Raw genomic sequence first — 27,483 nt, forward strand, 5'->3', positions numbered from 1 at the left:
TTACCCGGGCTAAAGGATGCGAACACACCCGACCACCTTCATTTCTCCTCCAAGCTTTCGAAGTGGCTTGACGAAGCAAACTTGGTGAAACAGGGCAAGGAAACCAACTGGAAGAGACAATACAGACTTCGCCACAACTGGTCGCGCGGGAGTTGTGATGTGGATGAGATACCGCTGACGGAGGCGCCGCCCGTGCCTCCCATTTTGGTGCACCTGCACGACGGCACAATTTATACTGCAGATGCAGTTTCCGGATTGCGCGCCTGGTCAACCCAGAAGGACCGGAGTCTCCTCGCGAGCAGTTCTTTGGCGCAAGATAGCGACTGCGCACATCCTGCACCGACGTCCCTGACCGTTGATACAGACCAAAGAAATCCCTCTCGTCAGCGTGTTGGTGTGGGGTTTGAGGATGGGAGCTTCTCGATCTATCAACTAACTGAAAGCAGCATGATGTTCACTCTTCTATACAACCACCCCGCATCGTCCAATGGCATGCTCTCAGCTCTTGCATTTGCTTTTCCTTATATATTGACCATGACTGGCATGCAGCTATTATCACTCTACAGATTTCCAAAGGAGTCGCAAGGTGGACGGATGCAAGATATCCTGGACCCACCTCGGTTACTATACTCGCTGAGATCACATACCGTTTGGCCACCGTTATCGCTCTCTATCCGACATTCCTCGCAGAGTATGGTGGCGTCTATCGCATATGCTTTACCCACATATTTCTCGGGGTGGACCGTTGGTATCCAGGAGATGCACATTACTCCGGAAGGAAAGCTCCTAGATTCACGGCTTGCGTCAGCCGACCAGCCGGGCTTCCAATCGCTATCTTCAAACTTGAGCCTACCGTCTTCCCCCGGTGGACGTTCGGATCCAGGCACACCGGTGGCGTCTGTCGCGATATGTTCCAAGCCGACTTCCCTTTCGTACTCGCATCCCTATCTCCTCAGCTCGCACCCAGACAACACTCTTACACTCTACATGGTTACCTCCACAACGTCCTCGTTGAATATCGGGCCGGGCACAAGATTATGGGGTCACACGTCATCGGTTTCGGGGGCATACGTTGGAGGCAGAGGAAAGGCAGTGTCGGTCAGTTCACGCGGCGATGAATTGCGCGTCTGGGAACTAGAAGGAGGCATGATTCCATCTGCGATTAGGAAGCGCAATCCTGCTGGAGAGCTGAGTATCCGGATCCGACCCGAAAAAAGGACTCCTCTCGGCTCGGACTTGGATCATCCCTCTGACGATAACGCCCCCCAGAGACCTGGCATGGAACTCGCCTCGCAGCCGAGCCTTGATGAGACCACAGTCACAAAAGGCTGGATTGGATTTGATGAGGAGAAAGTGATTGTGTTGCGAGAACGGAGCGAGGGGAGTCAAGCGTTAGTTGTGTATGATTTCACCTAGAGAGGAAGCCTCCAGGTTGGCAGGACAATGAGTGCGTCTGCGGCCTTGCAAGCCGCTCTCTTGTGAAGAAGATGGCCTTTCCAAGGCAGTGAGTCGTGTTGAGATGCGTCGAAACCCGTATTCGACTTTGGAGTATCCGAAGACATCGTAGCCAGTGCAGTAACCCTAGATCACACCGGGGACACCACAAACCGTACGCTCCTAGGATCCAGCACTCGATCGACGGCAAAGCAAGCGCCTCCCGACAGTGCAACGCACAGTTTTCGTGAGCAGCGCGAAAGGAAACGCGTGTGCGACAGTGTCTACTCTTCCCTGGCCATATTGGGTGTGTTTCGTGCGCCTTGGCCGCTCCTTATCTAACTCGCAACAACATCTGGACCCTCTCGATCGAGCCCTCGTCGCGCCGTAGGGTCGCAAAGGACCTTTGATTTCCTACAGCAGTATCGGCCCTTCACGCAGCAGCAGCGCGCTCCCTCTCGCCCCTCTGGTGGACTGGCCCTACGTAATCTGGTGATCGCGCCGTAGCTTCACCGGACGAAATTTCTGGCGGTGGCAAACCCTCGGCACGTGCATTCAACGGGGCTGACAGCTGCTGTGCGACCCTCACTGTCACGAGCCTCAACCGCCAGTGCGCAAGCCCTGCACAACATTTGCTCGAGCGGACGGATCCACTTGCTGCGCGGGCATCAAAGCTTGCGGCGGGGTGGGCAGATCTGGCGAATCCGAGACTCCACCAACCAGCAGCGGATCGAAGGTGAGCCAAAGCCTGTCTACATCAAACACTCTCGCAGCTGCGCACACGGCGCTGCCGTTTCTTTTGGGTGTGCAAACCGAAGACTGATACTACTCGCTAAAGGCCCGACGTCTTTCCGTACCCGCGGGGCGCTAGCGCATCGCACCCACCGTTCTTGTTTTCGCCTCTCTGCCTCCAGCCTTTATAAAGCACCCGACTGCCCTCAATCGCCTCAAGGTCCACTTCTGTGCACGACACACGTCTTCCTGCATTAACAACATCTTGTCCTCTTTACCGACCCAAGTCCAACCCTTTGGTACGCCTGCTCAGCGCCCTGCTGCTGCCCACCGGCCCCCCACTGTCCGCCTCACTGACGCCGCCCAGACTTCCAACCTCACAACCCACCACCTACCTCACCATGGATTTCTCCGCTCCCCCCGCCCGTGGCTGCTACAACTGTACGTCCTGCCCTTTCCTCTAGCGCACACGCGACACCAGCGGTGCCGCTCCGCATGCCTGCCTCTCGCACACACTCCATACAAAATTCGCATTAAGCTCTCACACACAGCGGGGACGGTTCGTTGAGCTGTAGATCCGAGTGGAGTCCTTGCGACGCCCACAACGAGCAGTCTTGGTCGAGTACCGCACGCACGCCCAGCACTGCGGCGCTGGCGCACGGCGACCGACCAAGACCACCGCACCGCGATGTGACCTTTTGTGAACCGCCACCTCTCCCACCCTGTGTATTTGTCCTCTGCTTGTCTACGTTGTCTGGTTGTCGCGCCCCCAGGCCCGCAATGCTTCAATGTTGGGCCTGTTTCATCGCTCTGCGCCAAAAGCCGAGGGGAGTCTGAGCTAATCGAGGAGAAGGCGGCGATACCACCCACCAGGCCAGGGACTGCCCCACCAAGGGCAACCCCACCTGCTACAACTGCGGCGAGCAGGGCCACCTGAGCAGGGAGTGCCCTCAGCCCCAGGCTGAGAAGCCTTGCTACCGCTGCGGCAAGGTCGGTCACCTTTCCCGCGAGTGCCCCGAGGGCGGCGCTCCCGGTATGGGTGCTGGCCAGGAGTGCTACAAGTGCGGCAAGGTCGGCCACATTGCCCGTAACTGCAACACGTACGGTGCCGGCGGCGGCGGTTTCGGCGGTGGCTACGGCGGCGGTGCCGGCGGTGGCAACTTCGGTGGTCCTCGCGGTCAGACCTGCTACTCTTGCGGTGGCTACGGTCACATGTCTCGTGACTGCACCCAGGGCCAGAAGTGCTACAACTGTAAGCTCCCCTTCCATGGAACACAAGACGCACCCGTGCTAACTGTACCGTAGGCGGCGAGGTCGGCCACCTGTCCAGGGACTGCCCGTCTGAGACGTCCAACGAGCGTGTTTGCTACAAGTGCAAGCAGCCCGGCCACGTCCAGGCTGCCTGCCCCAACTAAGCAAGCCATCTCCTTGATGGCGCAAGCTTGAGGCTGGCTGCCGAGAAAGGGTGGCGACGTAGTTGGATTCGACGGTGGCGAGCTTCGTTTGGCGAAGTGGAGCTGCATTCATGATTACGACCCTTTCCTTCTCTTTCTTGTAAGATCTTCCAGCCATGGATCGTCAGCTCTTTGCATGGCCTCTGCCTTACGAGCAGCATGAGCGAGTTTTTCTTTTTCCTTTTAATCATCATTGCTGCGACGGTGGATCAACGATCCAGAGACAGATTGGAACTCCGGGACAAGGACAAAAAACGATGGTCGGGGAAAAAAAGGATTACTTATTCGAGATGAGCGCCTACGGGTGCAGGTTTTGTTGGAGGTCTGGAGACACTCATCTTGCGGATAGCAGCGAGCATGGGCGACTAGGCGTCATTTTTCCTAGTTACAAAAAGAAGCAGTTGAACAACGATGATAAGCTGAAGACCAGGCCAGCGTGCGCGAGTGGGCAGCCGATGGGCTTTTATACGTGTGCGAGCTAACTGCGATGACGAGAAAAGCACCATGTTGGCGCAACACGTGGGGCGCTGTTGGGCTTTAGCGGTGATCGCGCCCCTTCGCTGTCCTCCCAACACCCTCTCGTCCAGCATCGCATGACTCCTTTCGCTTCGGGCCATCGGCCGTTTTCCGATCCTAAGGAAGGCGACAGATCCCAGTGGTGGGTTGTCGATCGTCGACCGGTCAACTTATCAATCGCCGGTATGCTTATAGCTGCACGTGTCGCTTGGGCGACGGGGGTTTGCCAGCGCGGCAGACCAGACAGCTGCTGACCGCGACGATAAGCCTACGAACGCCGTGGACGTCCGGTCAGTACGCCTGGCAGATCACAAGCGGTAAGCTTCCGGCTCGCTTGCTGGTGGCCTTCAATCGCACAGGGCAGACTCCGCTGGATGCGGGCGCATCGACCTACGCCCCGCGGAGGGACGAAGAGGGGTATGCCAGGCCAGGCTGCCGTCATCACATCCACGGTCACAACCACCCCGGCACCCAGCAGGGGAGCCTGGTTCGTCGGGCGGCACAGTACACACAGACATCGCCCCATGATATCACCGGACAAACACGCCCACATCCAAAGGAGATGCGAAGGTCCCTCAATAATAGGCAGATGTTGTTACACGCGGGGTCTCAATCGGATTAGCTTCGTTATAGGCGAGCTAGTGTACTTCGCACGGTAACGTCTACGCCTCGACGGCGTCTTTCTCCAACGGCGACGCTAGCTGGCATCAATCGTCAACCCGTTGGCGCCGACAGTATTCGTTCCGCCCACCTTATGTTTGCAGACAACACTGGCGAATTGTCACCTGTTGATTACCACCACACGGCTCGCCACGTCCGTTCGAGTTTCCCAATTCGGGCTGGAGATGATGCGTCCTAGAGCAGCACCCCATCGTGGCATCCGCAGCAAGAGCCAGCGGCGATTGCGTGTGCCGTCCATCGGTAACGCGTCACCCTGCGCTCCCGTGGGATTCGTAGGATGCAGCTGACAGCTACTGCTGACGGCGGAGACGTGGACGGCAATCGAGTTGTCCATTGCCAGGAAAGCGAACGATGGAACAAAGTTCGATGGTACATGAAACAAGCAAACTCTAAGTGGCTTTATTTGGCCTCTGGCTTGTTTGCCGGCAAGTCCGCCGCGTGTCACCTTATTCCGAAACGGTAGTCCGGCCATGACGATCAACACTTTTAAGGCCGACGAAGATTCGAAACGCACGCCCGACCTGCCTTAAACTGCTCACGAATCGCTGCACTTTACCCGCAACCTGGGCCACCCCCCTGGCATCTCCAGGCGCAGCGCTCGGCGGGACTGGGAAGAGTAACCGGGTCCTGCCACCGCCGCTATCAAGGTCTCCCCATCATATTCACACCCGTCGCCACTACCCATGAAACGCGCAATCAAGCGCTGTGAAGTAAGCCTTCTGCCGTCAGCCCCGGGCGCCACTGCCATCTGCGAAGCTACACGGTTGGCTCGGCGCCATCGCCTTCCCGATGCGGACCGAAGAGGATCTGTGCCCCTGTGTTCGCGCCCTGATTGCAGCCAGGCACTGCCGATGACGGACCTCAGCGGAATCGGCGTTTCGACCAACAGGCAATGATGTGGGCGATTGCCTGCCTTGCTGATCCGGCTTGCGGGCTTTCTCCATATAGCTGTCTGCTTTTATGCCTGCCGCCGCGGATCGTTATTTCTGCTTCTGCTCGTTAAAACCGGCAGAACGCCCAGGCTCGCTGCTACCCTGCATTCGCTCCTTTTGGTCTCTGTCGCCATCCGCTCGCTCTTTGACGTGCTTCTCTCTTCATCATTTGGTCTTGGTCTTGAGCCATGCTCGCCTCCGCCAATGCGCCTAGAGCGCGCAATGCTCTCGCCGCTCTGGCCTTTTCCTTTTTCGCCTTGACGGCCGCCCAGGACAATACTACCGAACCACTGTCGACTTTCTATTCTGTACGGCTTCATTGAGACGTTGCTAGTTCAGACGTTAGGGCTGACGCTAACCTTCTCACAGCGCCCGGACTTGACGCCTCCCGCTCTCGACTGCGTGATCCGCGAAGACGGCGTCTCCCCAGGTACGCACTCCCATCCCCACAATGATCGACTCTTCAGCTAAGCTTAAGCGTTAAGGTTACATCTTCATTGCGCCATACGGAGCCACGCAGTCCGGCCCATACATTTACGATAAGTCTTGCGTCAGTGCCTGATGATCTCCCGAGCACGCAATCCGGGGCAGTGTGCTAAGACCGCGAACAGAACCTTGTTTGGTCCGGCTTTGGCTTTGCCGGGCCCGAGACCTCCCACGATGTGCAGGTCTGCACGTACAATGGCGAGGATCACCTGTGCTTCATGCAGGGCAACCAGATGAAGGGTTACGCCCGCGGTCATGGATTGATTCTTGACAAGTCCTACAGCATCGTCAAATCCATCGAGGTTGGCGGCAGCGGCGTGCCGTCTGTGGACATGCACGAGTTCAACATGATCAACGACGGGGCGTCTGCGCTGGTCACTGCGTACATGACGATTCCGTACGACTTGGCCGACTTCGGCATCACTACCGGCGTTGGATACCTCCAGGATGGCACTTTCCAGGAAATTGAGGTCGACACCGGCAATGTGCTCTTCGAGTGGCGTGCCATTGACCACGTGCCGTTGAATGCTTCGTATGTGCTGCCGAACGCTTCGGATACTTCTGGCACGGGTCTTTCGCCTAGCTCGCCCTGGGATTGGTTGTACGTATTTACCATGATTTGGAATGTTTCTTGTTGCTTCAGATGCAGCAGATCGCAGCAGATATGCTTGCTAACTGGAAATCTCACAGCCACATCAACTCGGTTGACAAGTCTTCGTACTCGGACACCTACTTGATCTCAGCCCGCAGCGTCTCTTCCCTCTACAACCTCAACAGCACTGACGGCAGCATCATCTGGACGCTCAGCGCCGGCGGCGCCTACACCGACTTCGACTGCACCAACTTCAACTTCTCCTACCAGCACGACGCGCGCTTCGTGTCGGAGAACACGACGCACACGGTGCTCTCGCTCTACGACAATGCGTCCAACGGCTTCAACACGACGTCGCCCGAGTCATCGGCCATGGTCGTGGCGCTCGACCACACGACCAACAAGGCGACGATGCTCACGCGCATCACTGCTCCGGCGGAGGCGGGCGGCATTCTGTCGTCGTCGCAGGGCAACACGCAGCTGCTGGCCAACGGCAACTTCTTCAACGGCTGGGGCAGCATCGACGCGCTGTCGGAGCACGCCGCGGACGGCACGCCGCTGCTGTACGCCACGTGGGGCGCGTACCCGGTCATGAACTACCGCGCGTGGACCTTCAACTGGACGTCGACGCCCAAGACGGAGCCCGCCGTGTACTCGTTCGCCCGCAACGCCACCGACGCCGCGTCCACGGCCGTCTTCGTGTCGTGGAACGGCGCGACGGAGGCCGCCAGCTGGCGCTTCTTCGGCGGCGACTCCGCAAACGCCGTCACGCAGGCGCTCGGGACCAAGGACAAGGAGGGCTTCGAGACGGCGTTCAGCGTGCAAGGGTTCAGCCAGTACGTTGCCGTCGAGGCGCTGGATGCCAGCGGTCAGGTGTTGAGCAGGAGCTCGCCGCTCAAGACGTTCGTCCCGAACCAGGCGTATGCGAGCTTGTGCAGCGACGTTGGCTGCCCGGAGGCGACGTCGTATTCTTCTTGAGGGTTAATGAGGGATGCGGTGATGACGGATGAGGGGGAAGTGAGGCGGTCAGGGGCTGCGGCGCTGGCCGTGGGTGGTGCTTGGGTTGCAGCTGTGCTTGGTGCTATCGGGTTGGTTTGAGGGGTGGTGGTCGAAGTTCTTTCGATTCTTGTGTATACATTTCAGTGGGTATAGCTTCGGTCGGAGGGAAAGTTGGAAGATGGAGGATACGGTGATGCTGTACGAGTTCGTTGGTATTTTGAACGTGTATTTGGTAATAAACGATATGAGATTATCGCATCGCCCAATTTAATTGAAATCGAAACAAACTCTTGTGCTCAAACGTCTTCTCCGCCATGTGCATGATGTAATAAAAATATTCGCTTTCAATGGCCTCCAGTCGTCGAAGAAAGGTTCCCAACACTCTCCACCTCCACTGGTGCTCGTTTATTGTGCACAAATGCATCAACCACAGTTGACAAGGTACATTCGATTTGAGAGGCGGTCCACATCATATTTCATTATTGACATTACAGTAAAGGGGCGTCAGCCAACACCCCCTCATCTTTCCTTTCCTGCTCACTACTACTCCGTCATCTTTTTTTGTTTTCTTGTCGCACCTTACTCTCTTCACTCTCTCCACTCCCACTCCACGCTTCAAAACAACCTCGACGCAAGAACCGTAAAGACGCTCGTCCCGACCGCCATCATCATCACCACCGCGCCGTCCATCGGTGCACCTCCACCGTTGTTGTGGCTGCCGGCAACGGCGCCGCCACCACCTTTCTTCGGTTCGGGCTCGGGTGCAGGTGCCGGCTCAGGCCCGGCTTCGGGCGCGGGGACTGGGACGGGGTCGGCGGCCACGAAGGGAAGGAGGATTTGACTGATGAAGAGGATGGCGAGGAGGGTCGTGAGGAGGGTCGTGCGGGTGGTGGTGGTGATTGATGGCATGGTGCTGGTCGTGAAGCTTGATATTCTCCCCGTCGTTTTTCGTTGTGGTTTGTACTGTAGGAGCGAGGGAGGGAGGCGGTTTTATTGGGCGTGGAGTGTTGTTAGGAGGATTACTAGCAAGAAGTCTGGCGAAGCGGGCAGAGAGCTTTATAGATGGAGGATGACGAAGACAAAAGCAAGGACGTGGTCGTGCAGTATGACGTGGGCTGTGATTTGCTCGAAGTGTCTCTCCTTTTCTGGGCAAGGCGCGCTTGGCGATTTGGCGAAGCAAGCTTTTTGGCTGTGGGACCAGTGCTGCAGTGGAGGCAATTGGCGGAAGCTTGGGGTGGGGGCTGACTGTACGTGCGAGCCCAGTATGCCAATCAAGAATTATTAAGGCTAGTTGGGCCATGGTGGAAGGACTGTGCTTGGCTGAGGCAGAAAGGGCGGTATGGCTCCAGGGCTATGTTCGTTCTGGGAAAATGGTGGTGATGGTGGGGTAGTGATATGGGGGCTGTGTGGCTGGGCGTTTGGAGGCGGTGCAGAGTGGCTGGTGCCCGCGGCCCTGGATTCGCGTTCCGTCGCGTCTTCCTGACGCGCTCCAGCTTCAGTCCTCACAGCAACACCCATCGACAGCACTCAATCCAATTACGCCGCAAAAAACAATGGACGAGCCTATGGTTGACGTGCAGGACGTTGCGCAAGAGACTCCAGCCGACGATGTCTTCCGGGCACCTTCAATCAAGACGGAGGATATTCTGAAGGGTGCTTCCTACGCCCACTACTCTCCCATCCCGGAGGTTATTTCCAACGACATGACCACCGAGTGCGTGCTTGGCGTCGATGAGGCTGGCAGAGGTCCCGTTCTCGGTAATCTCAAAACTTACCCAGACATATCTCGGAGCCGTATCTGACACCCACAGGTCCCATGGTATACGCGCTTCTATACCTGCCGCTCTCCGACCACCGCTCGCTGCTGGCCGAGACGCACCACTTCGACGACTCCAAAGTCCTTACGCCGGCGGTGCGCTCTGCCCTGATGGAGAAGCTGTGCACGGCGGACACAGACCTGCACCGCAGCTGCGGCTGGGCAACCAAAGTCATGTCGGCGCGCGACATCTCGGCGGGCATGCTCAAGGCGGGCGGCACGTACAACCTCAACGCTCAGGCCATGGACGCCACCATCGAGCTGATCAAGTGCGTCTTCGCCCAAGGCGTCAACGTGAAGGAAATCTACATCGACACCATCGGACAGCCCGCCGCCTACCAGCGCAAGCTCGAGCGCATCTTCCCCATCGTCCAGATCACCGTGGCCAAGAAGGCCGACTCCCTTTACCCCTGCGTGTCTGCCGCCTCCGTCTGCGCCAAGGTCACGAGGGACGCCGCGCTGGACGTTTGCTACGAGACGTACGCTTCGAGCACCGACGAGACGGTTGCGGCGGACGGATGGGGCTCGGGGTACCCGTCCGATGCGAGGTGCTCAGGCTGGTTGAAGCGCAATATGGATCCCTTCTTCGGCTGGGGCGCCGAGTGCCGCTTTAGCTGGGGCACGGCGAAGGACATGCTGGAGGACAAGAAGAGCGGGCTCAAGGTCGATTGGCCGGTGGAGGAGGATGAGGGGCAAAACATCTCCTCGTACTTCTCCGGCCTGCAGGATGACCAGGGTGACGAGCTGTCCAACTGGTTCGGCAAGCGCGTCACTGAGGAAGTCTTTTGAGCCTGAGCCGAACTTGGCTTGGACATCTTTCAAACAGTGCGAGGAATTGACACGATCACCGCTGAGGAAATGACCCCAAGCTTCACGCCACCAGCAAGCTTCTTCAGCACAACGGACCGGACTCAAAGTACAGGCACAGCTGCCCATCTACTTCTCGGCACCGCTCACAACGTTCGCGTTCCAAACCATGCTCGCTTAACTTGATGCGCGGTACGAGCTAGAGCTACTCTACATGCCGTTGAGATGTAGTTCCATTGGCCAAACAACCGGCAAGATTCGAGAACGTTGAAGTTGAAGCTGCGCCGCACTACTCCTTTCCCGCAAATTTACGAAGGAGTTAAGATGCAACCAAAGCGGCCTTGGGCCTCTCCCGATCGGCTTGGCTAAGTGTATAGTCACTTGGTTTGCAAAAAAGCAGAGAGTCCGCAGGGGCGGGTTTTCATCAGCAAGCAAATGACGACCATCCCGGACATGTGGATCCGTTCTCCAAGAAGAGTGAGTGTAAGGCCTGCGTCACGTTACATAGAGATTCGAAATGTCAAATGCGGCCTTTCACCGAGTGCTTTTCTGTTTTAAGTGCCTGCAAATTCACTACGGACCCTACACAATCTACAGCACTAAAAAGTCCAAGGCCCTGAAAACCTCTCCACACACCCCTTTTTTCATTTCTTTTTAACCGAACATCTTCCCAGTCTTCTTGCTCTTGAACGCATTCCGCTTGCTCCGGGCCACCCTCGGCGCCTCGCCCCGCTTGCCCTCCAGCACCGGCTTCCGCCACTGCACGCCCCTGCGCGCCACGGCGGCGCCCTGGTTCAAGCTGTCGAAGCTCGTCGCGTACGTGGCGACGGCGTGCGCGATGGCCTTCGTGTTGAGGACGAAGGCCGTCATGTTCAGGTTGGCCGTCGTGTCGCCGGCGCCGTGGTAGTTGACGTCGTAGGCGACGCCGGCCTCGCCGCCGAACAGAGCCGCTTCCTCGGCCGTCTTGATGCCCTCGGCGCCGGTGAAGACGCCGCCGCAGGCGACGCCGGCGTCGAGGAAGGGCCCGTAGTCGGAGCGGCCGTCGAACTCGGCGGCGACGCTGCCGACGCCGTGCGCGGCGTAGTAGTCGACGAAGAGGGCCTCGGCCTCGGCGGAGCCGGCGGGTCCGGAGATGTTGTAGGCGGAGCCGTCGCCGTCGTAGACGGCGTAGATGTAGTTGGGCGAGGCGATCATGTCGAAGTCGAGCATCAGGCGCAGCTTGGCCAGCTCCGCGGCCGGCAGCGTCTCGACGTAGTAGGTCGAGCCGAGCAGGCCCTCCTCCTCGCCCGACCACCACGCGAAGCGGACCGAGTTGGTCGTCGTGTAGTTGGAGAGCTGGAGCGCGACCTCGAGGATGCCGGTGCTGCCGCTGCCGTCGTCGTTGATGCCCGGACCCGCGGCGACCGAGTCGGAGTGGCCGGAGAGGATGAGCGTGTTGTTTTGGTCGCCGCCCCGGGTTTGGGCGAGGACGTTGTAGCTGTTGTTGGAGGAGGGGGGTTAGTGTTGTTTTCTTTTGCTTTGATTTCTGTCCCTTTCTCTGTTCTATGTATGTTTGTCCCACTCTCCATTTTCCTCGGAAGGGGGTGTAAGGAAGGACTTTCACTCACGTCGTAGCGTTCGAGATCACGGTGGAGACGTAGACGTCGGCGACGGGCGACGCACCGCCGGCGATCTCGTCAACGAGCTCGAGGCCAAGCTCGTTGGAGATACCGACGGTCGGAACGTATGGACCTTCGTCGCGAGGCGTGCCAAGCGTACCGGACAGGGTGCCCTCGACGTTGTTGTAGATGACGGCGGCGGTGGCCCCGGCGAGGCCTGCGTAGACGGACTTGAGGCCGAATTCGCAGGTACCGCGCGAGATGAGAGCCACGTTTCCTGAGACCTCGGAGGGGTAGTCCGACTGGTTTGGATCGGCCAGTCAGCTTCTTGTGGCCTTCATTTCATGCATCTTCACTTTCTCTTCTGGACGGATACAGAGACAGTGGAGATAAACTGATACACACCTGATCACAGCCGAAGTTCGAAACGGCCACGAGGGGGGCGGAGACGTTGCCGCTGGAAGAGTACTCCATGAGCGAGGCGTCGGTGATGTTGGCGCCGTCGATGGCAAGGGAGGCCTCGCCGCTGACCTGCACGACCGACGACCACGGCTGCAGCGTCACGTCGTAGTAGTCGCCCAGGGCCGTCAGCGTCTCGTAGATGTACGTGACCGTGTCGTTGTGCGCCTGCCCGCCCATGATGCGGTTGCGCTCCGGGTAGGCGTACGCGAAGCTCTGCAGCTGCTCCTCATGCCCGAGCAGCGCGTCGCCCGAGATGGCGGCTTGGAGCTCCTCCTGTGGAGCAAGGTGTGCGCGTTAGAAACTGGATGAATGGCCACTGGCGGTGCTCTTCTTGTCTTTTCCACTTATGCAGGAGAGGAGAATCGGGGCACGTACAGAGTCCACGGCCGGACGCCAGACGTCGCGAGGCTTGGGCGCCGGCTTCCATGCATAGGGATTGGGAGCGGCGGCGGCGAGGTGCGCCAAAGCGCCGACGGCGGCAGCAGAACGGAAGGCAGACCGCATCTTGTGAAGACAACGAGTGGAAGCAGAGGGCTGGCAAAGGAGGAGGCAGCTGACAATCCCGCACGCACGACAGCAGCAAGAAGCTTGTAGACCACGAACAGGCCGCTTTTTATACAGGGACTGGGAGGCTTGTCATGGGCGGCCCGTATTTCCCCTGGCTAAAATATACCTTGGAAACGATCAGGGCGGCATTGGATAGATTGAAACATGCACCCGAGATCCCGGGTTACGCGCAGTTGTACGGATAGGCGGCGGTAGCACTGCCTAGACGAGCCTCAGCCGGCGGAGAGACAGGTGGAGGAATATTCCACGAAACGGCACTTTAGCTTCATTAGGTAGGAGATGTCTCTGAAGGAGCGAACGGGAGCTCGGAGGGCGGACAAACGCCAAGAAGAAGCGGGCATGGGCTGAGGATGGGGAGGCAACTCGGTTGCGTGATAGAGCGGGCTGATAGAGAAATGGACGAAGCCAAGGAAGGCCAAGATGCAGGAGATAGAGGAACAGCTTGGCAGCCGTCTAGACTATCTGCCACCTGCCGCTTTCGAAAGTGGTGTGGAAGCTGGAGGAAGCGAGAAAAACGGACTGCAGAGAAGAGGCTACCGTATGCGAAGCGGAAAACTGCCTTTAAGACGAGAATTGCCATTGATGGATGGTATGTTCAACTTGTAGCCACATGAGCGTCTTCGAGGGCTGATCTTGCGCAAAGCTAGATAAGCTGGTTGTTGAGCGGGGACGCACGCAGGGGCCTCCAAGATATGGAGGGGACGGAGAGACCCAATGAGAAGCGACACGGACATGGCCGAAGAGCAATGGCGAGAGGATCTGGCGTCAACTACGTAGCATGTACGCGTCGATAGGAAGCTGCAGCTTGGTGCGTGGAGCATGGGGCAGTCGCGTAATAATGCTAAGGGCCGTGGCAGGACGCGGGGTCCAAGTCGTCGTGGCGAGGCTTGGTGGCTGCAACAACACTCTTCGCTGTCTTGTCCAAAACGCTTGACTAGACTGCTCCCGCCCAAGATGTGCTTCTTGGTCCTGTTGCGATGGCTGGGGGATCTTCGTCCAGCGGATGCCTAGGACCTCGGCTCGTCGCGCCAGCACGCGCGACCGCGTCCATCTCCGCCCATCACAGTGCTGTAATGGCTGCGCCGAGCTCCTAGACGTCAGTCACAAGGAAGCGAGTCGATCACCCCAATTGTCCTTCTTATAACCATGTCAGCCGTAGGAAGGCTGCCCGTCATCGCAGCCATTGCAGGAGCCGGCACCTCTCTCGTAGCCATGGCCTCTTCCTCGACCCTGCGCGCATTCCTATCGCGCGTCTTGGGAATCAGCGCTCCGGGCGGAGTCTGGAGGCTGATCGCCTTGTTCCTGGCCATCATCAACTTCAAAAACCTGCCATTTATGTGGCACGTAAGGAATCACCCTCACACATCACGAAGGCCCCATGCTCACCAATCCGCCAGATCCGCCTCTTCCGCGGCCTCATCTACCAGCTCTACCTGCAGCCCACGCCGCTACCCCAACGCGCCCTCTTCCAGCCCATCGTCACCTCGACCCGCTCGCCGCTCGCCGAGTGCGACTACAACCTGCACAAGTCCAACTCGACCTACTTCTCCGACCTCGACATCTCGCGCACCCACCTCGTCACCGCGCTGCTCCGCCAGGGCATCCGACGCATAAACGACCCCCAGCACAAGAACGCCGCCGGGGGAGAGCACCCGAAGGAGGGCAACTTCGCCATCGCCCTCGGCGGCATCACCTGCCACTTCCGCCGCGAGGTCGCGCCCTACGCGCGCTTCGAGATCTGGACCCGCCTGCTGTGCTGGGACCGCAAGTGGCTGTACCTCGTCTCGCACCTCGTGCGCCCCGGCGTGGCCACGCCCGCCGCGTACACGCTGCAGCCGTGGCGGAAAGGTGGTGGCGACAAGCAAAAGAGCAATCACTCCGATGACATGACGGAGGAAGAGGAGAGGCAGAAGCGCCGCAAAGACCTCAGCGGCGCCGTCTACGCCACCAGTATCGCCAAGTACGTCGTCAAAAAGGGCCGCTGGACCGTCCCCGCCGAGCAGGCACTGCTGAACTCGGGCGTGCTGCCCGGGCCGCGCCCCGCGGAGCTGGGCTCGCTCGACGGCAACGGGGGCGCTCCTCCCCCTCCCGTCGTTGCTGCTGCTGCTGCTGCTGCTGCTACCGCCAACGGGGATGTGGACGGCTCGTACGTCTTGCCCGCCCTCGCGCCCCGTCGCGATGGCGAGGGAGACGGCGGCGATGGCGAGTTGACCTGGCACGAGATCGAGGCGGAGCGCCAGCGCGGGATGAAGCTGGCGGAGCTGTTCGCCGGCCTGGACGAGGCGCACTTTGAGTTCACCGGTGGCCAGGATGGTGTTTTGGGAGAGTACGCCGACATGCTGACGCCTTTTTGGTGAGGGGCATGCACCGCATCCTTCTACGATGCGCTATGGGTATTTGTTCGGTTGGAGGGAGGGTTGGCTCGTGTGGCGGTAGAAAGATGGAGATTATTAGATGTGATACCTCAATTTAGATACGTATGGCTTGCCTTTGTATTCCGCTTTAGTGGCATGACTGATGCGCGCACTTCCTTCGGAGAGTTTTGCAGGATTCCTCACGGCAGGTGACAAAAATTGCACCCCCGCGTTTACCTTACACAAACACTGCATTATTAAGTTAGTGTAGGCAGTTGAATCCAAGATCCGGACGTAAATATATGCTTTTAAAACGTACATTTACGTCCGGGTTTTGTATTCAATTATCTACTTGGTGAGATTTTTTTTTTTTTTGTAAGGCAGATCCGGGTAGGCAATCTCTTTTGTCACCGACATGTCCTTAGATGAAGACTGTTTCGATGTGGCCAGATGTATTCTAGCCGGTATTTCCTCCGCTGTCCTGTACTTCATTATGGTGTCTCACACCCCTTTTCATAGGAATGGTTTCGTAACTGATATTCTTTCCCCGTAGCAGACTCAGCACTCACTCTCGTCTTCCACAACGATCACAAAAGAAGGAAGTCTCCATGGAAAGCAAATTTAACCGTTCAATGGTAAACTCAAGGACTAGACAAAAACTATCATGTTCTATTCCTACCAAATGACATCAAAAACGACGGTCACGAAGCCGGGCCAACGATGGAAAGGAGGGCAAAGAAGATCGTCACTAAAGTGCGCCTCCATCCACTTCGCACAAACTCGGCGACCGACCGGATAATGAAAATCGTTTAGCAGAAATAGCACACGCAACGAACTACACCGAGAAACACCCTAAAGCGCAACCCCCGATTCGCGCTCCCTACGGATCCATGGGATTGTCATGATCCTGCTCCAGAAAATCCAAAAAGACTCCCCCATCCGTAGACGACGGTCCACGTTTGATCCAATAAAAAGAATTTCCCACCGCGTTTCCAGAATAGTGTTGAAGAGGGCGCCCCATTCCATCCCATCATAGGTAGTAAAATCGATATGCTCCGTCCATCTCTGGGTTGAAAACGCCTCGCGAGAAACAGAAGAATGGGAAAAAGAAGAAAGAGCATAAAAAGAAATTGAGACAGACACAATAACTCCGCGTCCAGCTTTGCAATCTATACGAGCATGTTCAAGCCCCCATCGAAGAGAACTATGTCCGAGAAAAGCCTTCCGTTTCGCCGTTGCCGAAGAGAAAAAGCAAGCGGCCAAGCATGCATGATCACGATCCTAAGAGCGGAACGCAGTCGAATTCCACTCCATACTAGGGCCTACGAGACTCCTCACCGAAGAGCTGACCGGCGTCGGGGCAGTACCTGCTTTGCCCTGTACCTTGCGAGCCCACTTCACTACCCCAACAAACGATAAGCCCGTCTAGAATGAAGCCAAGCACGCCCTCGAACGCGCCGAGAACGCTCCAGCCAATTGCCGCTGCGATCATGCCGACAATGTACGCGTAATAGCTACCGTGGTGCTTGGAACCGGCGAGCTCCAGCGAGTGTGCCGTGCCGGCCCAGCCACCGAATCCTAGAGCCATGCACATTACGAAACGTGTCGCGTGCAGCAGCAACTTCGCTAAGCGGTAGGGGACAAGTTCATGGCCAGAGGGCGATGAGAAAGAACGCGGCGTCAATGTCGTCGTTGGTCTTGAATGCGAGACGAAGGAGAGTTGGCGAAGTCCGTGAGCTGCACGACGAAGGTCCATGGAGTGGATGGAGGCGTAAGTAAGCGTGAGTGGGTTGGTGAGCATTACCGCCGAGGTTGGAATGAACTGGTACAAGCAAAGGCTCACGAACGCAGCAAAGCGGCGCGGTAGAACTATGAGAGGTAGTCGGAGGGCGATTGTCAGAAAAGTCGAAAGGCAGATGGAGCCAAACATGGTGCCAACGGCATGCCAGAAGGACGCTTGAGCAACTTGGCGGCTTGTAGGCTTTGGCGTCGCGTAGCGGTGGAAGTACCATTGGCTTACGGTGGCCGCCGTCAACGACCGTTGAATACCTGCGATGATGGAAGACGTCCACAGGAAGAAGACGATGTAGAAAGCGCCAAGCCACCAGGTACTGAAATCGATCACCCAGAGAGTGATTTTCCCATCACTCCTGTGGCCCTCGAGGAACAGCCGGGTGAAAAGGCCTATCCAGATCCATGTCCATAGCACAGTGAACGCAAGCACGGCCATACCAACAAGAACCAGGGCCGAACATTCCGCAAGCACCCGGCTCGCAAGCTGTAGTATGCGAGTTGCCTTGTCGATCGATCGCCGTCCTTGGTATACCATGTGGATCCAAAGAATCGCGCAGACGCCTGGAACAAACGATGTCCAGCGCATGGCCTTGTCCTGGAAAGTGGTTTCAGACCCCTTGAAACTTGAAATGAAGGGGTATAGAAAGAACGATGTAAGAATAATAGGCACACCCAAAGTGATGAGCTGCACCAGTGGTTGAGCAAAGTAGGACAGGCATGCTAGCCAGAGCCCTGCCACGATCATAGATACGAGGGTATAGACCGAAAGCAGGTGAAAAGACGAATGCAGCGTGGAATAGATGGTATCTCCCAGCGGCATCTTCTTGCCTGGCGCCGAGGTATGCAGCCAAACGAGAAATGTCGTGCCCAGGAACGCCGCGAGGCAAATGAGATACAAATACGACCAAAAACTGTCGTATCGCTCCTCCTGCTCCTCCGGTACCACGGTGACGACGGTCTCGCGGTCTGGGCTTGTTGGCCTTGGGTTTTGCAAAAGAGTCTCCTCGTCTGTTTCCAGGGGTATCGGTAGCGTATTGCGTAGCGGGTTACGGGGCGGATTGATCCCTTGCGCTCGAGGGATATGTTGGTATGCTGGCGGAGCATCTTGGTCATCGTCTGAGTAGTCGTCATGGAACTCGTCTCCACTATCCTTCGCCGTCGAGGCCAGTTCCACATCGACGAGTTTACCCTTCCCCTTGCTGCTTGGGGCACTCGCCTCGGAGCCGCTGGCACTCCGTTCCCGACCTTCGGCTTCCTGGATAGGCTGCACGGTAGGCTCGCGGCCTCTTACTGTCGCCCTGCTCCCTCTCCACGAGCTTCTGATTCCCCTAGCAAACGGAGTTCCATCATCGTCATCTTCACCCCCGTGGCTGTGCTCCGACTTCGATGCGCGCTCATGGTCGTCCATCTCAGAAGAGTCGGTCAAGTGGCTCCCCCCAAACTGACGGCGCGATTTCTGGAGGGCGTAAAAATCGGCGACCTCGCGCTCGTGCTCCAAGCCGTCATCCTCTTCCCGAAAGTCGTCGGTGGCAGAGTAGAAAAGCGGGGCGGGGCCGGAAGTGCGCGAGGCAAAGGGAAAGCGCGAGACCTGCGAGGCGCTGGGGCCATACGGGTTTGGCATGTTGGGACGCTGCAGATAGGACCGGGAAGGTTGGTACCGGGAGGAGGCTTGGTTGGGGCCGCGGTGCCGACTAGGGCGCGAGGGATGTTGCGAGGCTTCTCCGTTCTCTTGTCCACCGAGCAGGCGCGACTGCGACTGCGCGAGGAAGCGCGAGGCATCTGTTTTGGCGGCCGAGTGCACATGTCAGTCACGCGAACGTGGTTGTTGGCAGGTGAGACAGCTTCGATCACCTGCCTGGCGCAGCGGGCGATAAGGGCTGCTGCGACCTACATTCGGAGAACATGATGTCTTATGCACGGGCAGCTGCTAGTGTGGCGCGGTGCAGCTGGCCGCGGGGGACGCAGGTGGGAAGCAAGCGCGTGGGAGCGCAGAGGGAGTTGCTTGCGGAGGAGAGGCCGGCGAGTCGGTGAGTTCGGGTTGAAGGCGCGGTGGTGGCAGTGGTCGAGCTCCGCTCCGGCTGGCGATCGGCTGCCTGGGGCGGTGACGTCGGGGCCCTGGGCAAATGGAAGCGCGGCGGATAGGAATGTGGCAGTTTGAGAGAGGGAGAGAAGGAAGAGGGTCAGAGCGAGAAGTGAGGCTCGCGGCGCCGGAGCCGGGACGAGGCGTGGACGGCGACTGCTGCAGCGGTGCCTGGGGATGCCTAGGCGGTAGGCGGCCGTCGTCGGCGGTGGGTGGAGCTCTGCAGCACAACCCTGACCCTCGCCGAAAACGTCATTCGCTGAGGCACACCCAGTCACAATCGCAACCGTGAATACTGCAGCTATACCAGCCTCCTCCGACAGCCCATCAAAGAAGTGCTGCCTTCCGCCCTGCGCCTGCTGCCTGCCCTCGCGCCGCGACCCACTCCGCTTTGTCTGTGTCATCACCGCTTTTCAGCCACTTCCGCTCGCCGCAACAGTCGGCCGACCCAGCCTGCAGAGTCATCCGCCGCGCACCACCCGAACCCATCGCACCTTCACCTTGGCCGCTGCCGTCGCCCCCTGCGCTCCTATCCATCGCCGTCCGGCTGCGCTCTCTCGCCTCCATCCGCCTTCGGGAGCAACCGTCCCAAATGGCGCACCCGGCGCAACCATGGTAGGCTCTTCCGTATTGTTGAGCCGCATGAGGTCAAGACGCTCACATCCCTCAAAGGAACTACATCGCGAAGATAGTGTCTCTCGGCGACTCCGGATGCGGCAAATCTAGTGTACGACACCGCTTCTCCCTCCATCTCGTCGCCAAACACGCCTGCTGATTTGAACTGTTTGCTTCGTCTAGCTAACAGTCCGGCTGTGCGAAGGCCGCTTCTCTCCGCACCATGACGTGACAATTGGCGTCGAGTTCGGCTCGCGCATTATACCTGTCGGCCCTCCCGCCTCGCTCGACCTTGGAATCAACAATCCCAGTGCGGACGATAGCGCGAAGGATGTCACCGCCCTTACCGAACAGGACCAGAAACACATGAAGCTGTCCATCTGGGATACTGCTGGCCAAGAGACATACAAGAGTATCACCCGCAGCTACTTTCGCGGCGCCAGCGGCGCACTGCTGGTCTTCGACATCAGCCGGCGCGCTACCTTCGAAAGTGTCACGGAATGGCTTCACGATCTGCGCCAGATAGCTGAGGAGGGAATCGTCGTCATATTAGTCGGAAACAAGGCCGACCTGGCACCCTCTTCGATTGTTTCCTCGTCCAACGACTCGGAGCATCCCCATGCCAATGTCGACAATAAGCGCCAAGTCACAAGCGAAGAGGCGGAGGAGTGGTGTCGCCAAAATAAAGTCATGCAATACGTTGAAACGTCTGCGAAATCTGGCGAAAATGTCGAGCGAGCTTTCCTGGAAGTGGCCGAACGCATATATCAGAATATCGAGGCTGGACGGTACGATTTGAATGACAGGCGATCGGGTGTTAAAGGGCCAAATGCGGGCGGCGGAAATACCGCCAGAACTGTGAATCTGGGAATGAACGATGTTGCCGCAGCGAAGAGAGGGCAGACTGGAGGTGGCTGCTGTTGATATGACTGATGATTCGGCACTCATGGTATGACGATGGATGGCTCGCCAGGCTGTATGATATGCAGGCATACAATGGCGCGAGGCGTTTCGGGTTTCTCTTCGTGGGCTATGCTTTAATTCGGTCCATAATCACTTATTCTCCATTGTTTACATGTCTTCATTTGCATCTGTTTCATAGAGTATATTCGACGCATTGTCAGTTATTCCCTTTGGTTAAGTAGAGGACATCGTACCATGGATTCCGCAATCAATGCATAATTTGGAATATCATATACCACGAATGATGAGGTTACACTTGTTTACGGATTACTGCAGTCATTCTGACAGATATTGCGTCTAGGTGCACTTATGATACTCAAATCGAAATTATAGCTAGGTCGAAAAATAATGCGATCTTCTCAAATCTTTCTTTTCGTAAATATTACGCTACACTTGCGTAGGTAGCTGAATCCCATGTTTAGATACGTATAGAGCTTTAACCTCACATGTACACCCTATATTATTTTATTTTTCAACTGTCCACAAAGCTAGACTTCAGCGAGGCACGAGAGGACTGAATCTTCTGTTGCAAACGGGGGAAAAAGTGAAGTCCCGTGAGATACGATTTGAGCGGACCCAGATGTTACATCCTACTCCCGTGGGCAGTTAAGCCTTATGTTTGTACACATACAGTTATGATTCCTGCTACGAGGAAAATACACGTAAGTGTGAGTTTGATAAGACTCACACCCTATGAGTGCCAAACACGGGGGAAATTGGTGAGTAGGACATGGTCCCTAAAGTTCGTTGCGCACGGCGAGGTGGCGTCTTCTCTTGGGAAAGCAGGTGTCGATAGGCTTATGCCTCAAGAAAAGTTTCGTAACGGGTTCGTGCGCGAATCCCTTCCTCGTTCATGTAGAAACGCGACGCGCGGGGGTTGGTTGCGACGAGGGCGGAGCGGAAAGGAACGTAAACGCGGGGCGGATTTTAAATTGGCGGGGCGGCAGGGGCACGGCCGGTAGGGTCCTGCTGACGCTCGCTACGCACGGACCACACAGGCGCTACCTAGCTAGCGGCCAGCTTTTGGGCGGTTGCGATGACGCCGTCAGGCAGCAGTGTGTGGGCGACATCGTGAAGAGATGACGGTACTATCCGGATGCGGATTCGCAGCAAAGAAGTGACAGACTTGTCCAGAGGTGTTCCCAACAGCAAATGAACGGCCCGTCTGCTCCCCACCGTTCGGTAGGCCCGTAGATGGAGATAGCGCGTGTTGGAACAGGGCGAATGCGCTCGAGAAGCTGCCTCTGCAGCTCTCTGTGTGGACCCGCATGTCAAACGCCGGCCTTGCTGTTTTGCGCTTGGGAGCAGTCCTGGCTGGTGCCAGGCGGCCGCGGCGCACCCGCTCCCCTATATCATTGGGCGGTCAACGCGTGGCCATTACTTTCGGCGGGCGGCGGGCGCGCGTCACGTGCAGATACCGGGCGCCGCATCAGCCAGCGAGGAGGCCACCGAACATCCACAAGCAGCTCCACCACCCTGACACTCTCCCTCGCGACCGCACCTCTCCTTCCCCTTTGCGCCTTCGCTCTCCAGCCTCGGTCTGCAACCTTCGCCCAATTCGCGCACCATCTGCCCGGTCGCCCGCACCCGCTTGGCTGTTCTAACGTCCCTCCGCAACAATGGCTAACGACGAGTATGATGTGAGCATCCCCCGCCGTCGTGCCGCGCCTCGCGACGCTATACGGAGCTAACTCGCACTTCCTACAGTTCCTCTTCAAAGGTACCCCGCGCTCAAAGATCAGGTCGTGTTTGACGTGCGCTCACCGCTACCCCTCACAGTCGTCCTCATCGGAGATTCCGGCGTTGGTAAATCCAACCTTCTGAGCCGTTTCACGCGCAATGAGTTCAACCTTGACTCCAAGTCCACCATCGGTGTCGAATTCGCCACGCGCTCCATTCAGGTCGATGCCAAGACTATCAAGGCCCAGATTTGGGACACTGCTGGTCAGGAGCGCTACCGCGCCATCACCTCCGCATACTACAGAGGCGCCGTCGGTGCGCTGCTCGTCTACGACATCAGCAAGCACCAGACCTATGAGAACGTCACCAGGTGGTTGAAGGAGCTGAGGGACCACGCCGACTCCAACATTGTCATCATGCTGGTGGGAAACAAGAGCGATCTGCGGCATCTGAGGGCTGTGCCCACCGAAGAGGCCAAACAATTCGCAAGTACGTGGACTCGGGTTTCCTTGCTTCCAGCTCCCGCATACTGACGCGATCTATCACAGGCGAGAACAACCTTTCCTTCATCGAGACGTCCGCTCTCGACGCCAGCAACGTCGAGCTTGCTTTCCAGAACATCCTTACCGGTACGCAAGTCCCTCTCCCAAGCGCACACCGCTTTGTTGCAAACGATCCTTTGGCCTTTGATTGTTTTGGTACCGTTCTCGGGAGAATCGGCTATCAGGCAGCAACGACGCACTGTGGCCGAACCAACCAAATACTTGATTTCCACCTGTCGCGTCCATTTGCTCGCGCGTCCTATGCTAACGATCAAAACAACAGAGATCTACCGCATCGTCTCGCAGAAGGCACTCGACCAGGGCGATTCCGGACAAAACGCCATTGGCGGCGAGCGCAGAGTTATCGAGATCACGAACTCGGCCGAGACCGAGGCGAAGCAGGGCAAGTGCTGCTAGAGGGCTCTCTCAATTCTCCTCTTCACTGCATACCTTACACGCTGGACTTTACCGAGGGATTTGGAGGGCGGCCTGGCGTCTCGATGAGTTGAGCGGCTTAGCTTTGGGGTCCCGATTTTCACAGAGGAAGATTGCAGATCTGCGGTATCCTGCGGTTTCTTTTATTAACGTAATATGCTTGGGGGATTCGGCATGAGGATTTCTCTTTGCTCTATTATTGCAGATTATAAGCCTTTATGGTCGTATGTTCATGACGCGATGACTACGACCACGAATTCGAATGCGGTATTGGGTTGTTCTACATTGAGTGCTTCGGAGTCGTGCAAGACATGATTCAGTGAAGGCGTCTCTTGCGTCACAATCAATGATTTCAGTCGGAGTTTGTTTAGCCGATGTCCCTGAATGCGTCACCGCTCTTCGAGAGAAGCGCTGCCCCTTTCACGCAAAGAGAAACAACCGTGCCATTGAATCCACGTATCCTCTTCGAAGACGGAGACTTCCAGTATGTGCGATGTTGATCTTAGTCTTAATGAGTGCACCGACCGTCTCGGCGCCTCACCGCTCTATGGACTTAGACAAGGGTTGCCCTCTTCGGAGAGAGAAAAGGGAAACGGAGTCAGTACTGCCTTATTACGTGCGTATTATTTTTACCGTGATCGTTAAGCCAGCCGGATATGTAATGCAATTTGAGACATCATTTAGTGGGTGGGTGATAGGACGGCAATTAATCAGCGCGTCTATAACGCGGCTAAAGGTGAAGTTGGTAGAAGGTGGCTGGCCAAGTGTAATTACGAGCGAAGATGGCGGCGTCATCGAAGGGCAAGGGCAGCACGGGGCCGAGTATGTAGGCGGTGCGACAAGAATAGGAAGAGCACGCCCAGTGCACGAAGGTGAGTAGGAAAAGGAAGAAAAAAGGACCAAGAATACCGACGGCTTTCGAACGGGTATTGACAGGAAGTGTCGGGTAGTCGACTCCCCAGCAATTTACAAGGAACCTGCCTCCATGAGCTGTATCTGGTAATACTTGCCTATGACAACCCGGACTACCTGCGTAGCACCCGCAACCGTTCACCACGGCGATTCAGACGCGCTGCTGCGCGGTATCGCTGCCTATCCTGATGGTGACCGCAGCCACTGTTAGTGCGTCCTTGTTATGTCCTTGTAGAGGAGCACCTGGCGCCCTCGCTCCCGCTGTTCATCTTCCGCTCCGCGACTGTCACCAAACCTTTCACGATCGTTAGTCATGGGGTTACTCACCCAGCGTAGCACACCGGGAAGGAAGCAGCGAGCAACGAAGTGATGCGGCAACCATTCGCACGCGTGGCCATCGGCTCGCCAGGTACAGTACATCATGCAGCCTCAGTAAGCAGACGCCCCGACGGTAAGGCGTAGAAACGTAACAGTAGTATTTCCGTATTACGGCCCTTGGAACATCTTTCTCTTTTTCGAGCGGTCTCGCCAAAGGTATTGCCCAGGGCCCTATTACGTGCAAACTTTGGATTGCTAGCAGATTTTGCTTAGCGTTTAGGACGCATGTCTGGTACCTGTCATTGGTGTCAGCACAGTGTGCTCTGCAGACAGCGCGCCGAGAAGACTCACACGGTTGTCGTTACTGATATGGTGGTGGATGGTAAGTCATGGACAAGGGCTGAGATGAGGTTTGAGTTCGCAGGCATCGTGTGGGACTAGCGGCGGAGCTCTGCGGCAAGCTGCCGAAGCCGACTCCACGATACGGTAGGGCTGAAGGCTCAATGCCGATCCCCGCCATTGATGTTATGCGAGCCGAACAAATCAGCTGGATTCTTTTTACTTTACACTATCCACATGTCGTGGGGTCCCTGTGTCGTTCCTAAGATCCTGTGTGCTGGGCCATGTTTTACCCCGGAGCAAAGTGCTTCGTAACTTTGATCCACTCTCTCTCTCTCTCTCTTTCTGTCCCCCGTAGCTTTTTCGCAGCGTATGGCCACATCGTCGGAGCATGGTTGAACCGCCCCAACAACTCATTCTTGTAGCGGTCCGTGGTCCCGGAGCAGCAGCTTTTTGTGGAGAGCGCGCTTACCTACAATATCAGCCTCCGGGGTTTGCAGGTGGGCCAGGGATAAGCGGACGTGGCCTGTGCTGAACCCGCTGAAAACTTCCCGGCCCTGCAGCTGCAACCACGACACTAATAACAGCAACCACATCTCTGCACTAAAATGGTGTTGTCGCGGAATTTGAGCCGCTCGCTGCGCGCCCGCGAAGAGGACTCGGATGACGAGCCATATTCCGACGAGCTCGAGGGCAGCTCGCCATCTGTCCTAGCAACCGGCGATGGCGGAGAGATTGAAAGCTCGGGGTCGGAGCCTGACGGTGATCAGGACGAGGAAATGGACGATGCTGAGGTACACTCTCTCTACTTCAGTTGCGATACTAAACGCTGACATTCTCGTCCGATCGCAGTCAGACAACGGCGAAGACGTCCAAGAACAGCTCAGCAAAGTCTCTTTCGGTGCACTAGCGAAAGCCCAGGAATCCCTTGCGAAGCACAAAGACAGCGGCAGGAAGCGGAAGCGAGGCTCGGATAATACGAGGGATCAAGAAGACAAGTTGCAGGCTCTGCGCGAGCGCTTGAGGGAGCTGAAGAAGTCCAAAGCCGTGGACAGCAACACCAAGAAACCTCCGAAGAAGGCCAAGGCACCGGCTTCTGATGATGATGAACCGTCCGACGAGGACCTCGAATCATCCGATTCCGACCAGGAGGATTCCGGCAAGAAGCCCAAGTCCCGATCCTCTAAGCATGCGCCCGCCGTAATGACCAGCAAGAAGCCGGTTAGCCGCAAAAGGGAAGTCCTCGCGTCCAAGAAGCGTGCCCCCCGCGACCCGCGCTTCGATGCGCTTTCTGGCTCTCTCAATAGCAATCAGCTCAAGCACAATTACGCCTTCCTTGATCAGTACCGCGACTCCGAGATGGCAGAATTGAAGGCATCAATCAAAAAGACGAAGAATGAGGAGGACAAAGCAATTCTGAAGCGGAAGCTGTTGAGTATGGAGAGTCAGAAGAAGGCCAAGGACTCCAAGGAGCGACACGAGAAGGTTCTCCGGGAGCACAAGAAGCAGGAGAAGGACGCAGTGAAGCAGGGGAAGACGCCGTATTTCTTGAAGCAGTGTAAGTTGTTTGATTCTGGGCTTTTATCCGCAAGCTCCGCTTTATTCGGCGAATGGCCTACTGATATGTTCATGCTGCAGCCGAGGTCAAGAAGCGAGCTCTTGTGGACCAGTTCTCCAACATGAAGGGCAAGCAGAGAGAGAGACTCATCGAAAGGAGGCGCAAGAAGGCTACCGCAAAGGAGAGGAAGAACATGCCCGACGCGAGAAGGACGACGAGCGAGTAATTATATGCGCTGTGATTGGATGCCACGCTCGGAGCGAGACCGTCGCGCTCCAGATCAAGGGCGGGACCAATTCCGGCGCCCTCTGGTGGAGGTACACATGTCATGGCGCCTATTGATTACCTATATCGAAGACTCATATCCTTATTAAGCGGGGGAGTATCTTCAAAGCAAAAAGCTGCATCTCGCATTCGAGAAGAGAGGAGTGGAATCCTCCCAACATCGTGGATAGACTTATTGTTGGTCTGGATTCACAACTGGCAGCGGCGGCCGAAAATTTCCAACGCCACGGGAGTTTTGGGAAAGCTACTATGACGAGGAATGTTGGCTTCGGGTATCGTTATGCTGTTTCCAAGGCGATATACGACCTAAGCGGTTGTTGGCGCTTTCGACTGAGCCGCAGCTCTTGGAATGGATTGTTCGGATTCTGCACACGCGCAAGCCAGCTGAGCTGCCTTTGCGACTGCATGGAAATCCACGCTCTCACGGAAAATGAAACAAGGCCAAGGGCGCACCATCTCGTCAGTTTTTCATTACTTGCAATGACGTGATCTGGTTTCTCGCTGCTGTAGCACACAGATCGTGGCTATGGTT

The 27,483-nt window shown here is 57.0% G+C and overlaps 9 protein-coding genes across 9 annotated transcripts; 7 read left to right on the forward strand and 2 right to left on the reverse strand.

The window, feature by feature from the left end:
• Window positions 1-2,567: 2,567 nt before the first annotated feature.
• On the forward strand, window positions 2,568-3,581 carry SLS55_006205 (uncharacterized protein; the record flags this gene model as incomplete). Its single annotated transcript, XM_066777637.1, has 3 exons — window positions 2,568-2,607; window positions 3,020-3,418; window positions 3,472-3,581. The coding sequence occupies 3 exons, from the start codon at window positions 2,568-2,570 to the stop codon at window positions 3,579-3,581; spliced, it is 549 nt and encodes a 182-aa protein (XP_066631732.1).
• A 2,872-nt stretch (window positions 3,582-6,453) lies between these two features.
• SLS55_006206 (uncharacterized protein) lies at window positions 6,454-7,805 on the forward strand (the record flags this gene model as incomplete). The annotated part of the gene is made up of 2 exons (XM_066777638.1): window positions 6,454-6,836; window positions 6,926-7,805. 2 exons carry the CDS (start codon window positions 6,454-6,456, stop codon window positions 7,803-7,805), a joined length of 1,263 nt encoding a protein of 420 aa, XP_066631733.1.
• Window positions 7,806-9,379: 1,574 nt separating this feature from the next.
• SLS55_006207 (uncharacterized protein) lies at window positions 9,380-10,431 on the forward strand (the record flags this gene model as incomplete). The annotated part of the gene is made up of 2 exons (XM_066777639.1): window positions 9,380-9,584; window positions 9,638-10,431. 2 exons carry the CDS (start codon window positions 9,380-9,382, stop codon window positions 10,429-10,431), a joined length of 999 nt encoding a protein of 332 aa, XP_066631734.1.
• A 672-nt stretch (window positions 10,432-11,103) lies between these two features.
• On the reverse strand, window positions 11,104-13,013 carry SLS55_006208 (uncharacterized protein; the record flags this gene model as incomplete). The annotated part of the gene is made up of 4 exons (XM_066777640.1): window positions 11,104-11,926; window positions 12,057-12,349; window positions 12,453-12,782; window positions 12,885-13,013. The coding sequence occupies 4 exons, from the start codon at window positions 13,011-13,013 to the stop codon at window positions 11,104-11,106; spliced, it is 1,575 nt and encodes a 524-aa protein (XP_066631735.1).
• Window positions 13,014-14,288: 1,275 nt separating this feature from the next.
• SLS55_006209 (uncharacterized protein) lies at window positions 14,289-15,433 on the forward strand (the record flags this gene model as incomplete). The annotated part of the gene is made up of 2 exons (XM_066777641.1): window positions 14,289-14,420; window positions 14,474-15,433. 2 exons carry the CDS (start codon window positions 14,289-14,291, stop codon window positions 15,431-15,433), a joined length of 1,092 nt encoding a protein of 363 aa, XP_066631736.1.
• A 1,312-nt stretch (window positions 15,434-16,745) lies between these two features.
• On the reverse strand, window positions 16,746-19,128 carry SLS55_006210 (uncharacterized protein; the record flags this gene model as incomplete). The annotated part of the gene is made up of 2 exons (XM_066777642.1): window positions 16,746-19,003; window positions 19,116-19,128. The coding sequence occupies 2 exons, from the start codon at window positions 19,126-19,128 to the stop codon at window positions 16,746-16,748; spliced, it is 2,271 nt and encodes a 756-aa protein (XP_066631737.1).
• A 788-nt stretch (window positions 19,129-19,916) lies between these two features.
• SLS55_006211 (uncharacterized protein) lies at window positions 19,917-20,843 on the forward strand (the record flags this gene model as incomplete). Its single annotated transcript, XM_066777643.1, has 2 exons — window positions 19,917-19,919; window positions 20,166-20,843. The coding sequence occupies 2 exons, from the start codon at window positions 19,917-19,919 to the stop codon at window positions 20,841-20,843; spliced, it is 681 nt and encodes a 226-aa protein (XP_066631738.1).
• Window positions 20,844-22,501: 1,658 nt separating this feature from the next.
• On the forward strand, window positions 22,502-23,521 carry YPT31 (Rab GTPase ypt31; the record flags this gene model as incomplete). The annotated part of the gene is made up of 4 exons (XM_066777644.1): window positions 22,502-22,522; window positions 22,625-23,051; window positions 23,111-23,191; window positions 23,388-23,521. 4 exons carry the CDS (start codon window positions 22,502-22,504, stop codon window positions 23,519-23,521), a joined length of 663 nt encoding a protein of 220 aa, XP_066631739.1.
• Window positions 23,522-25,716: 2,195 nt separating this feature from the next.
• On the forward strand, window positions 25,717-26,892 carry RRP36 (rRNA biogenesis protein rrp36; the record flags this gene model as incomplete). The annotated part of the gene is made up of 3 exons (XM_066777645.1): window positions 25,717-25,902; window positions 25,961-26,666; window positions 26,747-26,892. The coding sequence occupies 3 exons, from the start codon at window positions 25,717-25,719 to the stop codon at window positions 26,890-26,892; spliced, it is 1,038 nt and encodes a 345-aa protein (XP_066631740.1).
• Window positions 26,893-27,483: the final 591 nt, after the last annotated feature.

Source organism: Diplodia seriata, assembly GCF_021436955.1.
Source record: "Diplodia seriata strain FDS-637 chromosome Unknown scaffold_6, whole genome shotgun sequence".
NCBI classification, from domain to species: Eukaryota; Fungi; Ascomycota; class Dothideomycetes; order Botryosphaeriales; family Botryosphaeriaceae; genus Diplodia; species Diplodia seriata.